At 51.2% G+C, this 13,598-nt stretch overlaps 1 protein-coding gene across 2 annotated transcripts in view; it reads left to right on the top strand.

Annotated features, from left to right (window-relative positions):
- FLI1 (Fli-1 proto-oncogene, ETS transcription factor) overlaps nucleotides 1-13,598 on the top strand; it is a 131,901-nt gene that overhangs the window by 66,656 nt on the left and 51,647 nt on the right. For both annotated transcript variants that reach the window (XM_027531412.1, XM_027531413.1), the window contains exons 2-3: nucleotides 3,841-4,052; nucleotides 12,722-12,876. In XM_027531412.1, coding sequence (XP_027387213.1) covers nucleotides 3,841-4,052; nucleotides 12,722-12,876 — 367 coding nt within the window. The remainder of the gene's footprint in view (nucleotides 1-3,840; nucleotides 4,053-12,721; nucleotides 12,877-13,598) is intronic.

Here is a 13,598-nt window from a genome sequence, read left to right as displayed (position 1 = left end):
CAGGACTGGACGGAGGACAGGACATATGTCCTGGAGGAAACCAGGGTCCTCTCCTCCCATGACGTGGCCCCTTGACTGGAGTTTTCTTTGTGAACTAAAGGAAACTTCTATTCCAAAATGAGTTTTAACCAGTTTTGTACCGTTTACCACACTGCACTTTGTTCTATAGAGTATTCTTTCTCATCTACTTGAGAGGTCTGTCCATGGTCAGCCTCTGGAAACCCTGGCTTGGTCTTATCTGTCCTCCGTTGCAACCTCTTTGCTGTGAATCCTGGGTTTGCCATCTGCTTGGTCTGCTGACTTGACAGCCCTGCTTCTCTGCTTCCTGACCTGCCCTCTGCAGGGATAATGATGCTAGGTGTCTTTCGCCCTTTACCAGAGCATCACTATCGCCAGTCCTGCCTCCCAGGCCTCTGTTATTTCTTCATTTTCTCCCCTAACCCAGAGGAAAGGAGATGGAAGAAATGCTTTAACTGGAAACTCCTAGATTTGTGCATGATCAAGCATGCATGTGAGCCACTCTCCATGGCCAAAGACAATGCCTGAATCCTTAGGTGTATAGTCTCTTTCTGTAGCAGAACTAATGAATGTTTACCACCTCTATCACCAAAAGGGCATTTATAGTTTCTAGCTGGTAATGCATCTTGGCTCCTGGTGTAGAAAGAACCCCAGGAAGTTCATGGGCTCACACTCAGCCCTCTGCAAAATAACAATGCCACACTTTTCAACTTGGAACCACTATGTGCTTGGCTATCCGTACCCCTGGTTTGGGATGTGCAGTCAGGGCGGATCCTTAATTGAAAAGAACAATGGATAAAATAACCAACAGACAAATGGTTGCTGACAGATGGAAGCACAGCTTTCCTCTGAACACGGAACCAGGTATCTTTGTCTGCGTGGAGAGTGGCTCACATGCATTCTTGATCATGCACAAATCTAGGAGTTTCCAATTAAAGCATTCGTTCCATCTCCTTTCCTCTGGGTTAGGGGAGAAGATGAAGAAATAATGGAAGCCAGGAGGCCTGGGAGGCAGGACCAGGGCTCGTGATGCTCTGGTAAGGGCCAAAAGATAACAAGCATCATTATCGCTGCAGAGGGCAGGTCAGGAAGGAGAGAAGCAGGTTGTCAAGTCAGCAGACCAAGCAGATGGCAAAACCAGGGTTCACAGCAAAGAGGTTGCAAGAGAAGACAGCATGGCATAGGACAGCTGGTGGAAATTGAAGGAACCCAGCTGATTTCAGGTCTGAGTCAAGGGACCCCCTTGTCCTTTCCACACTCTGCCAGCAGCTCAGCTTTGAAACTGCCGTCTCTGGCCATGTCTATACTCTGCAAAGCCTCCTGTGCGGGAGCAGACTTCCTGGACTGTGTTCCAGTAATTCTTCCCTGATCCCAGCCGGAAACAGCCACAGAAGAGCCTTTCCCTTTGAAGTATGGCTATCCTCCTGCTGGGGTTGAGGATGGCCCTGGGAGAAAGTTAGCTGGTAGAGTGGATTGTAATTTTATAGGTCTGGGGGCAAAAGTGTCATAGGGCTGCTACAGCAAAATGCCACTGACAGGGTTCATGCAATAGCAATGTATTTTTTTCTCACAGTTCTGGAAGCTGAAAGTCCCAAGTTGGGGTGCTGGCAGGTTATGAGGTCTCTCTCCTTGGCTTGCAGATGGCTGCCTTCTTGCTGTTTCTCCACTTGGTGGTCCTGCCGTGCCTACCATTCCCGGTGTCCCCTGTGTGTCCAGATACTCTCTTCTTCTTCTTCTTTTTTTTTTGTTTGCATAGAAAAAATTTTTATTAAAAAATTTTTTTTTCAAACTTTAAACTTTCTGTTTTGGGGTATGGCCGATTAACAATGTTATTATAGTTTCAGGTGAACAGTGAAGGGACTCAGCGATACATATACATGTATCCATTGTCCCCCAAATTCCCCTCCCATCTAGGGTGCCATATAACATTGAGCAGAGTTCCATGTGCTAGACAGTAGGTCTTTGTTCATTACCCATTTTGAATTTAGCAGTGTGTATGTGACATTCCCAAACTCCCTAACTATCCCTTCCACCTGGCAACGATAAATTGGTTTTCAAAGTCTGCGAGTATCTTTTCTGTTTTGTAAGCAAGTTCATTTGTATCATTTCTTTTTAGATTTCACATATACGGGATGTCATAGGATATTTTTCCTTCTCTGATATTTCACTCAGTATGACAGTCTCTAGGTCCGTCCATGTTGCTGAAAATGGCATTATTTCCTTCTTTTTAATGGCTGAGGAATATTCCATTGTATATATGGAGCACATCTTATCTATTCCTCTGTCCATGGACGTTGGATTGTTTCCATGTCTTGCTATTGTAAGCAGTGCTGCAATGAACACTGAGGTGCATGTATCCTTTTGGATCATGTTTTTCTCCAGACACATGCCCAGGAATAGGATTGCATCACATTCACTTTCATGATAGTGCTATTTTCAGTTTTTTAAGGAACTTCCATACTGTTCTCCATAGTGACTGTACCAGTTTACATTCCCGGCCATATTGAATTAGGACCCACCCAAAGGGCCTTGTTTCAACTCAGTCATCTCTTTAAACATCTTATCTCCAAACACAGGTTCTTAGGAACTGGGGTTAGGGTGTCAACATGCAAATTTTAAGGGAACAGTTCAGACCTTATCAGATCTGAGAGAGACCTGCTGGCCTAAGAGAACTTTTATTTGAAACTGATAACCATCAAAGGTAACTTTATTGGGTGTCACTATGTGGCAGCGACAGTTCTGGGCATTTCTCCCATAATATTACATCTCATCTCCAAGATTACAGATTGCATAATTACAGATGATATCGATTATAATTAATCCTAGATTATAGACTGTGACCTCCTTTCTGAAGTGCGATCAACTTAATTTGGTGGAACTGTGTGACCTAGTGACCACCACACCCCAGGCCATGACCTGGTCCCTGTGATCTGCTGTGACTGGGATGGAAGGGAGAGTTTCATTACCCTGCTCTGCTTGGTAGATGTCTGGAAAGTGCGACGCTGCCTTTCTCCATCTGTCATCTCCCCCATCCCAGCAGGTGATGGGATAGCACACGTGGGAAATACAGACTTGACCCCCCCTCCACAACATCCACAGAGCTGAGACTCCACCCTCTTTCTTGGGTGGGCAGAATCATCCCACTTAAGACTGGAAACTGTCATCTCAAGGAGTCAGACAGGAAGGGATGATGAAGCACTCTGTGCCAGGGAAGCAGGCAGTCCCCTACCCAGATCTCTGATATGTAAGAAGCTCAGCACATCCTGGAGCACCTCTAAACAAACAAGCTAGACACCTGTACCAAGGTCTTCTCATTTAATCACCCATCACCTCTGAAAAAGCTATTCTTATGCCTGTTTACAGAGAAGGAAACTGAAATGAGAGGGGCCCCACCCTTCCCCTGTGTGACCTTGAGCCACATACTTAACCTCTCCGGGTGGGTCTCACTGGCCTCACCTATAAGAGCAATGCTCCCTCTCATATGCCCTGTAGCTTGGCGGCTTCCTGGCCAGGAAGGGGCATGTCCGTCTATCTGTTCCAAGCACCACTCCAGCATCACGTGTGTACTGTGTAACCATTCTTCTTTGCCTCAGCCTCCCCACCCTCCTTTCTGGGGGTCCCAGCCTACAGAACCAACGGAGGAACACACTCCTAGGGGTCCCCATTCCACGGCCCAGACTCCCTCCTCACCCAGGGTCATCTGCAAAGAACACATCAAGCTTGCATAATTGTGGACCAGCCCGCGGGTTCCCAGGGAGGGTGGTGAGGAGTGACACCGGCTAAAGAGTGACCTGGGGCTCTGTGTCCTTCTCTGCCCTCCAGGAGGCTTTGTCGGTGGTGAGCGACGACCAGTCCCTCTTCGACTCCGCGTACGGAGCGGCGGCCCACCTCCCCAAGGCCGACATGACCGCCTCCGGGAGCCCCGACTACGGCCAGCCCCACAAGATCAACCCCCTCCCCCCGCAGCAGGAGTGGATGAACCAGCCAGTGAGGGTCAACGTCAAGCGCGAGTACGACCACATGAATGGGTCCAGGTAAGCCCGCTGGACCCGTGCTGCCGGGATGGGGCCGGGGGAGGCTGGAAGCCTGGGCCTGAGTCAGAGGTCTGGAGGGAAGTGTGTCTGTGGCAGACGGACCTCTGGTGCTGGGCCGGGCGACTGAGCCAGGCTTTAGTGAGCTGGGGTGAGAGGGCTCCTTGAGGTGGGGCGGCACAGAGCCAGGAAGGCCTCTGGTTCTCTGGGCCCCAAAGCAGCCCTCAGGCCCATGACACTAACAGATACTTTTGTAACACCTGCTTTATGTCAGGCCCAGGCACTGCCCCTCTTGGGGATAATTCAGTAATAAGATACTCTTCTGTTTCTTGTTGAAGATACTTGACCTCTCTGGGTGGGTCTCATCAGAGCAAAGATGAACAAACCATCCTTCGATTTAAAGTCTAGGATGATGACAAAGATGAACAAATCTGAGGGCTCCCTGTGCGAGGGAGGGCACACTTGGAAAGTGGGTTGGGACTCAGTGCTGCCCAGGGCCAGTAAGACTTTGATCATAGAGATGGACAGGAGAGGACCACAGAGAGGGAGAGCACACCGGGGAGCCAGGGGGGCCCAGGCTGGAGTCCGGGCTCTGCCTGTGGACCAGTCACTGCTCCCTCTGAGGACCAGCTGCCTCCTTTCTGCACGGCTGGAGCATCAGTTTCCCATAGGCTTGTTACGAGGGTTGACCCTGATACTGTAGAAGTGTCCCAGGGCAGGGCCCAGGAAGTGACCCGTCCCAGGACTCAGAAAGTGCTGGCTATTCTGAGGGTGACTGTCACGAGTGAAGTTTGAAAGCTGAGAAAACCTTAGTCTAGTTCACGAAACATCAGGCAAGCACAGGGAGATAAAAACAGAGACCAAGGGAGCCCTGATTGGCTGGCTAAGAAAACAGGGAATTTATTCCATGTGCAGATGCCGATTTGACATGACATTTGAACATCATCAGACCTGTGACTGAACACTTGAAAGCTGGGCATCATTGTATACAGAGAGTGGGGAGGGGAGAGTCAGAAAGATAAGAAGTTAGTGAAATATTACAGGTAGAAAATTACAAAAATTCGGAACTAGAGTCATGGCACTGATTGTGGAAACGAAAAGGGGAAGACACATGAGGGACATATCAAAGGGATAATTAACAGGACTCAGGTTGATAAATATTGCACTGGGGACAGGGGGTGGGTGGGAAGGGGGTTTGTGCAAGGAAAGAATCGAAGATTAGCAAAGGTTGGGTGTTTTCCAAGAAGGATGGTGCCAGTGGCACCCAGAGGAGTGGGAGGAGGAAGTGCTTTGAGAAAGGATGTCAGCACCCTGTGAGATGCATCAGGAGCCATCAGTAAGTAGGACATCGGATAAACACTATGAGTTACTGGAAACAGATCAGATACTACTAGGGGATGCAGTTGGAATTTAGACCTGGGCATCATCACTAACGAGTTCTACCTGTGCTGGCAGATGAGGTCAAGGAGCAGACAAGACTAGAGAAAGCAGGAGAAGGGGGTGGGTGCTTGTGTGGTGGGAACTCCCCCCCAGAAGGTCCTGGTCTCAGAGCTGCCTGTGAATACACCTGGCCCCACCACACTACAACCCCACTAAGCAACACCAGCCCCTGGGATCCCAGCCACCTTTCTGGCATAGAGGATTTCAGGGAGGCTTAGGGGTTCTGAGCCAGGAGCCCGTCTGGTGAGTCCCTCCACAGAGATAACGAGGGTACTGACTCACTCTCTGTGGAGGGAAGTCAGAGTTTGTCAATCTTTCCACATCACCATTTGCTGTCTATCTGCCTCCCATGAGGTCCATATTGTATTTACATCTTGACCTAGAGAGGCCTGGCGTGCTGCAGTCCATGTGCTCACAAAGAGTCGGACACAACTTAGCGACTGAACAACTAGAGAGGCATATTGGGCTTTGAGGGGGTAAATGACTTGCCTAAGGATTCAAAGGTGCAGTGAATCCTTTTCAAAGTTGTAGAGCTGGCCCTGCATCCCAGCTCTCTGATCCTGGCCCCGTGGCCACTCTTTCTATCCCCTCCCCACCCACCTGCACCCACCCCACATGTGGACAGCATTCAGCAAGGCCTCCCACATGGGCCTGACCACGGCACTCCCAGTGCTTGCTGACAGTCCAGACTCACCCTTGGACAAGCCGGAGCCTGAGTCCAAGCACCACTCACCTCCACCGCCCACCCATCAATGCCAGCAGCACCTCTCCTTCTAGGCCATCTGGGAGCCTCCTCCTTCTTCCCCTTCCTCCTCTTGCCTTTCTGACGTCTCCTCATCAGACAGCAGCCTGAGTCTTCTTTTCAAAACATTTACCTGTCTTGCTCAAAATCCTTTAATGGCTTATGCTGCAGGGAAGCCTCAAGCACTGCCATATATGAATCCTGGGCAGAGGAGGTCCCGCCCAGAGAAATCAGTTTTCAGAACCTCCTCACCAGCTCCACCGAGGCTTCTCCCATCACACCAGACACCAGCTGGAGGGGAGCTGCGTGAAGACCCCAGAGACCACACGTAGTATTTACCTGGCTCTGGTTTCACAAAGCAGCCCCTGCTTTTGATCTGCCGGTCTTGACCAGGGCCAGGAGCTGGTGACAGCATAGGTTCATAAACTGATGTCCCCTCGTCCCTCTGGGAAACCAAGATGATGCAGTGGACCCTTGAGAATCAGGCAGGCTAGGTCTAGACATCACCAGCACCTCATAAACATCTCCTAAGCGCTCTCATGGAAGCTGGAGTGGGCAGCAGGGAGCCAGGGTTTTCAGAAAAAAATGTCTCTGCTTAGGATGGAGCCCGGTCAGATCACATTCTTGGATCACGCAACAAAGAACCAGCGTGATGAAGCAGATGCCTCCCTAATTAAATCTCTCACCTGCCACGCTGTGCTTCTGTCCTCTCAGTAGCACTGATGATGTGCTTTTAATGCAGAAGATAATTCCTAACTTCAGATTAAAAAAAACAGAGTATAAAACTTGGGATTTCTTGGCTCATACACTGAATCTATGCTGTCCAAGGCAGTAGCCACTGGTCACAGTTGCTGCTTTGGAGCACTTGAAATATGACCTATCCAAAATGGGCATGTGCTTGATGTGTGTGTTAATACACTGGCTTTAGGAGACTCAGTGTAGGAAAAAAGTGAAATACATCATTAATTATTTTTTTTATATTGATGATGTTGAAATGATCATCTTCAGGCTGTATTGAATTAATATATTTTAATATATTATTAAAATTAATTTTACCTTTTTTATTTTAAAAATGTGGCTACTAGAAAATGTTACATTATGTATGTGCCCCTTCGACTGGACAGGGCTGGGCTAGAATGTTTTGGACCGACTCAGGGCTTCCCTGGTGGTTCAAACTGTAAAGAAGCTGCCTGAAATGCAGGAGACCCTGGTTCAGTCCTTGGATCAGGAAGATCCCCTGGAAGAGGGCATGGCAACCCACTCCAGTATTCTTGCCTGGAGAATTCCATGGACTGAGGAGCCTGGTGGGCTATAGTCCGTGGGGTAGCAGAGAGTTGGATACGACTGAGCCACTAACACATTGGTGGCACTTTGTTATAGCTGCCCTAGCAGATCAACAAAGTACCCAAAGATGTGTTTCTCTCTTCTGTTCATGATTCACGGTGAATTCTCCCCATGTTCTTCGATAACTTGGAATTCTGAGTTACTTGATGCTTATCAGAGACCCTACAGATATTTATGTCTCTAGAGGAGGTATTCTGTGCGCCGAATGCTACAAGGTCCTTCTTGCTTCTGATGCTGCCAGTAAGTCATCCACGCCGGTGGAGAGACCGAGATCCAAGGAGCTCACAGAAATTCGATCTTGCCCACGTTGGGGCAGGTTTGCCCCCTTTCTCCCTACCTTCCGCTTGTGGTTGAATCTGTTACCATGAACTGTTCTTCAAACGGTGTGACCCATAGGCTCTGTGCTGGATGTACTTCAGCAAGATGATCCAAGCTGTGGTCTGCAACTAACTCTCAGCTGCATCCTGTCTCAACCACGGGTTTGGGGGAAAACATCCCATGAAGGAAAAAAAAAATATCAACTTACGGAGGGGAATGGCCAAGACTCGCTTGCCAGAGTTGCTGGACCAGAGTTCACTGTTAGTCTGCCCTGATGCTGCCTAGCCTGGCCAGCAGGATCCAATGCCCTTATTAGACACCTACAGACTTAACATCCACACACAGGAGGACGAGCCTCACACACCCTTCACTTCTGCCTCTGACTACACAGTCCCATGCTAAACTGCCTCCTAACACTCTGCACCTTGCAATGAGAAGCCTGTCAGGCAGAAAGCTGAGTGGGAGGGGTACTCAGGGTTCTGGAGAAGCTGTGAGCATCTACTAAGTACAGGTTAGAGTGAGAGCTTTGCTATGGGTGATTTCTTGAAGTTTGCTTTTGCATCTCCTTTTCAAAAGCAAAAAGGTCACATACACACGTCTCTGCATGGCTCCTACAGAAATCCTAAAGACAACACAGATTGGCGCAATTTCCGCAGTATGCACGTGATGTAGAAGGCACACCAGATATTGCTAATGCTCCAATAGCCCTGGGGACCTCCTTTTAGCTGTGTGAACATTAGGTATCCGTTGACTGTAAGCCTGGGCTGCAGACCTGTGGGTCTAGATCCCATACTCTGAGTAAAGTTGCTCTCAGTTGAACCAGAAGGTAGAAAAGATGTTTACATATTTGAATGGGATTATCTTCAGGTAACTGGGCTTCCCTGGTGGCTCAGTGGTAAGGAGTCCGCCTGCCAATGCAGAAGCCACAGGAGACGCAGGCTTGATCCCTGGGTGAGGAAGATCCCCTGGGAGAGGAAATGGGAGCCCACTCTAGTATTCTTGCCTGGAGAATCCCATGGGCAGAAGAACCTGGCAGACTACGGTCTATGGGGTCACAAAGAGTCAGACATGACTTAGCAACTGAGCAACAACAACAATCTTTAGGCAAGGTCTTTGAAATCTCCTGTTATCCAAATGCTCAAGATTTCTCATTGTGTTTTAAATTGCTTGACAGTCCATGAGGCACTTTTGGAAACCAGCAGCCGTCTTTTTAAAGCAATGATCCCTGAACACAGAAATAAAACCAGAGGAGCAAAGACCTTATGTCCTTCGGTGAAAATAAAGGACTAGGCTGCAGGGCCCACATGCCCTTGCTGTGGCCTCCCAAGTGTGGCTTTCTGAGCCATGGTTGAGCAGGACATGCTCTGAGTTACACTTTCAGAGCCACCACCTCCTCCTCGCTCCATGTGGCAGCCCCTGGCCCTCCTGTCACCTGTCCCAATGCTGTCAGCTGCCTGCAGACCCCAGCCCCATGCTAGCTGTAAGCAGGTCTCAATACAAGTCAGCAGCAGAGTGGGTGGGCTGAATGGCAAAGCCTCCCCGCTCCATGCGTGCCCCCCTTGTTTTCATCAGTCCTCTCCACAGGCGCCAGCTGCCTCGTTTAAGAGCAGCCTTTATGCTGTGCTTCACCTGTATTCCTGGCTCCTTCCAGTAGCTGGCTCGGCTCTTGGGAGGCCTGTGCTGTCTGCCCAGGCGCAAAGTCCCGCAACCCCAGAGTGGAGGTGGGGTGGGCAGGTGGATGGGGAAGGCATGGCTTTCCTTCCTTCTCTCCTAGGAGTCAGAGGAGGGCCGGCCTGCACAAGGCAGAGGTCCAGGGTGACGGCCAGGACGTCTCCCTTAGGGTGCCCCTTTGCAGAGTCTGGGATCAAAGACAGAGCCTTGTTCCAGAGGACAAGCACCCAAGCAGGTGGGCAGTGGGCAAGCAGATCACCTTGCCCTGCCCGGGAGCAGGAGAGAGAGGAGGGCACAGAATTGTGGGAGCTTCTGTGGGCCCAAAACGAAGAGGCCCCACCACTGGACGACCCCAGCGGTGCCCCTAGCTGGAAGGGCCAGGCTTGACGCTGTTCAGACTTTCTCCCCAGGGCCCCCCCACCCCCCACCCAGCAGGCGCCTTTCTCACCACGCTGCTCAGACTCCTTACCGGGAGAGGTACCAGGCAGCTTTTACTAAACGATTCCTTTATTCACATTTTTATTTTTCTCTCTTCCTGATACCAGTGACTGGCTCTGCCCTGCGGTGCCGATGGCATAAGGGGCCATTTCACTGCGATGCTTTCTGAGGTTCGACTTCTCACCTCTGAGTGGCCAGAGTTCTCTTCTGGGCTAAGAAATCCTCAGAGGCCCAGCTGATGGTGGAAAAGAATGTTCACAACTCATCTATTTCTCCGCTGTTCCCAAAGAGAGATGCAGCCCACGGAGGGCAAGTCCCTTTCCGCCACGCCCGCCCCCCCCCCCGCCCCCCCAGCACTCCCCCCAACCCCAGACACCGCCCCCTCACAGAAAAGTGCTCTCCGTCTGCCCAGCCGGGGGAAGCGTGTGCAGCCCCACCCTCTGCACGGCCTCTCCCAGCCAGTGAAAACGTTGCTGTCTTGGTTAAAGGCCAACTTAATCCTCCCAACTTCGGCTGCACTTGGGTTGTTTCACAGTGGACAAGTATGCTGGGGAAGGCTGCCAGGCCGTGGTGGAGGTGGTGTGTGTGTGTGCGGCTGCGGGCCTGTGCATGCGTGCATGTGTGTGTGCGCTCCTGCACGGCTAGCGTATGTGCCCGTGTGCGTGTGCCTGCACCGGTGGCGTCGGCGCCTGTGTGCGCATGCGCCCACTTGTGGTTTGCTTGGACTAGGGTGAGGGGGACCCGGCCAGCTCCACCAGAGCTCAGCTCAGACGCGGGACCGGGGTCTTTCCGGGACTGCTTCATCTCAGGCCAAGTCCTGCTCCAGCAGAAGCCAAAGGGCCAAACCCTGGTGCAAAGCCCCGAAGTGCTACTGCCGCCCCTCAGACTGCCATGGGGACATTAAACCTTCAACAATCTGGGGCTCCGACGGCTGGTTCTTGGTTCTCTGCCTGGAAAAACAGTAGGCGAATAGTAAAACCTTAAATTCTAACATGTGTAAGTTATACATCTTATTTTCATTTTCAGCCCTTGTTCCCCTCTGTAAGACATCAGGAAAAAATTACCGTCTGACTTCTAATATCTCAGTGGAGCATTTATCTCCCAGCTATGATAAGTGATCTTCAATATTTTTTTCCTTTCAGATTAAGAAACAAATTCATTTAATTTTCTTTATTGAATGTGCTCTGGCCTCCCCCTTCCCCTGCCGTGTCCCCACCCTCCTTCCCCTCTCCTCTCGGGCTCAGGGACCATTGCTTGCATGCCCTCCGTGTTGCTGCCTTTTCAGGACGGGCGGGTCCATCTGGCACAACCCTGCTCCTCGCCTGCTCCTTTAGGCTTCAGCATGGTCTGTTCCTGCCCACAGCAGAGAGAGGGAGGGCAGCGGCCAGACCTCTGGAAAACCGTTGTAGGTTCTGCAGCCCAGAGTTGGCCGGCTGTAATCTGAACCTTATCTGAACTCCTGGGTCTGAGGGCCTGGTTTGGAGCTATTGTGAAGACTGACTGTCTCCCAGGTTGCCAGAACTGATGCTTCCTGCTCTGGGCAACCGGGAGGGTGGGTGGGAAAGCCGCAGCCTCTCCTTGGTCTCTAGTCATCTCCTTCGGCCCTGGCACTGGGGGAGTGGCTGAGCAGAAGTGGCAGGGCAGGATAGCACTGCCCTAGGCACACCAGGAGAGTCTGTGACCCCAGGCTCTGGGTAGGTGGTGTGTTTTGCCAGCCTGCTGAGGCACCAGGTGGCCACAAGGGAGATGTCAGCTCTGTCTCCAGACGATAGATGCTCCTTGCTGAACTGAAGCCCTATGCTCCCATGTTGCAAAATAGCAGGGGCTAACCATGTACTTCTCTGGTTTTCTTAACCATAGGAAAGAGGTGTTAACCTTTGTCATGTCTGACCTGGAGAGTGATGGGGAGATTCAAACACTCTATGAGAAGCACATTGAAATGATACACATGCAATAGTAAAGAGTGATTCAGGGCTCAATGACTGTTCAGCCCCTCTGGAAGGCACTATTGAGGATTGCTGTTGTTGTTTAGTTGCTCAAATGTGTCTGACTGTGCAACCCCGTAGACTGTAGCCTGCCAGGCTGCTCTGTCCATGGAATTCTCCAGGCAAGAATACTGGAGAGGGTTGCCATTTCCTTCTCCAGGGGATCTTCCCAACCTAGAGATCGAACTTGAGTCTCCTGTACTGGCAGGAAGATTCTTTACTGCTGAGCCACCAGGGAAGCCCACTATTACAGGATACTTGAGGTTAAAAAAAAAAAAAAAGCCATGGCATTGATCCAGCCAGGGGAAGGGCACCTGCCAGGCTAACCATCCCACAGTGTGACAAGTCCTAGAGCCATGGCCGAAACAGGGTGCAGTGGGAGTGGGGAGAGGCCTGTCCGGGAGCTAGGTCCAGTGCTTGCGCCTGGGGAGGGTAGGTCGCCTGGCAACAAGGCTAAAAGTGTCAGCTGCAGGCAGAGCTGAACTCAGAGGTCCAGACTCCAGTCTGAGGGCTGTGACGCTGCCAGAAAGTCTTTAAGTACCGTAATTATAGGATTGGGCTGGGATTTGGAGAAAACTAGTGGCCGTGTGGATAGAAATAAGGCAGCGTCAGCAGCACCCCCATCGCCCTCGTCCCACCCGGTAGGGCTGGGCAGAGGCTCCACGGATGCTCTGGTGGCAGTGGCAACGGTGACACTGATGCCTTCCCCTGAGCTTTGTCTCTTCTCGCTCCAGGGAGTCTCCGGTGGACTGCAGTGTCAGCAAATGCGGCAAGCTCGTGGGCGGAGGCGAGTCCAACACCATGAGCTACAACAGCTACATGGACGAGAAGAACGGCCCCCCTCCCCCCAACATGACCACCAACGAGAGGAGGGTCATCGTCCCCGCAGGTACTTTGGGAACCCTTTCACTGGGTGCCACCCACGTCCTCAGTCTTCTGAGCTCGTCGTCCTGGGGAGGGGCATCTACATCTTCACCTGGTACCCTGTTCTCTATGGAAATGCTTACCTGGGAAAGCTGCACCTTCTTCCCTGGCCACCCTCCATGACAGTTTCCCAAATGTCACCGGAACCCTGACGCACAGATTCGGGAAGCCCCGCCCTCAACAGGTCACATCACACTTTCTACCCTCAGTGCCTGGTTCCACGGACAAGGCCTGCCGAGAGAGGAGAGGCAAGATCTTCTGAACCCCAAAGGAATCCTGGGAACACCCAGACGTGCCCACCCTTGCCTTTAAGGACAAGAGTGGCCCGGAGGTCTGTCCTGTCCATCGGGCATGCACTTCCTGGCATCCGCAGGGTCCCACCTTTCCAGAATTACAGCCATCTCTTCCAGGTCCAAAATAGAAACGACTATATTTAACAAAAGGAGTGCCTGAACATGTGTGTAGCACGCTTTGTCATTCTGTAAAAATAGGCTATTTTTCCTAGGTATCGGTGCTGTTGGTCACAGAAAATAAAATCATTGTTCAGGCCTTCTGTGTGCTGGCTGGACACTGGCCTCGGCTGGCGAGCTCAGCTGCCTGTTGAAAAGGGAGGAGAAACTACCCCGTGTAGAGTCCGTGCCAGGTAGAAGGAGCCAGAGTGTTCAAATTTGAGGCAGTCAATGACTT

This window comes from Bos indicus x Bos taurus, chromosome 29 (genome assembly GCF_003369695.1).
Source record: "Bos indicus x Bos taurus breed Angus x Brahman F1 hybrid chromosome 29, Bos_hybrid_MaternalHap_v2.0, whole genome shotgun sequence".
Taxonomy (NCBI): Eukaryota; Metazoa; Chordata; class Mammalia; order Artiodactyla; family Bovidae; genus Bos; species Bos indicus x Bos taurus.
Note: the sequence above shows the minus strand (reverse complement) of the source record. Positions and strands in the feature narration are given on the sequence as shown.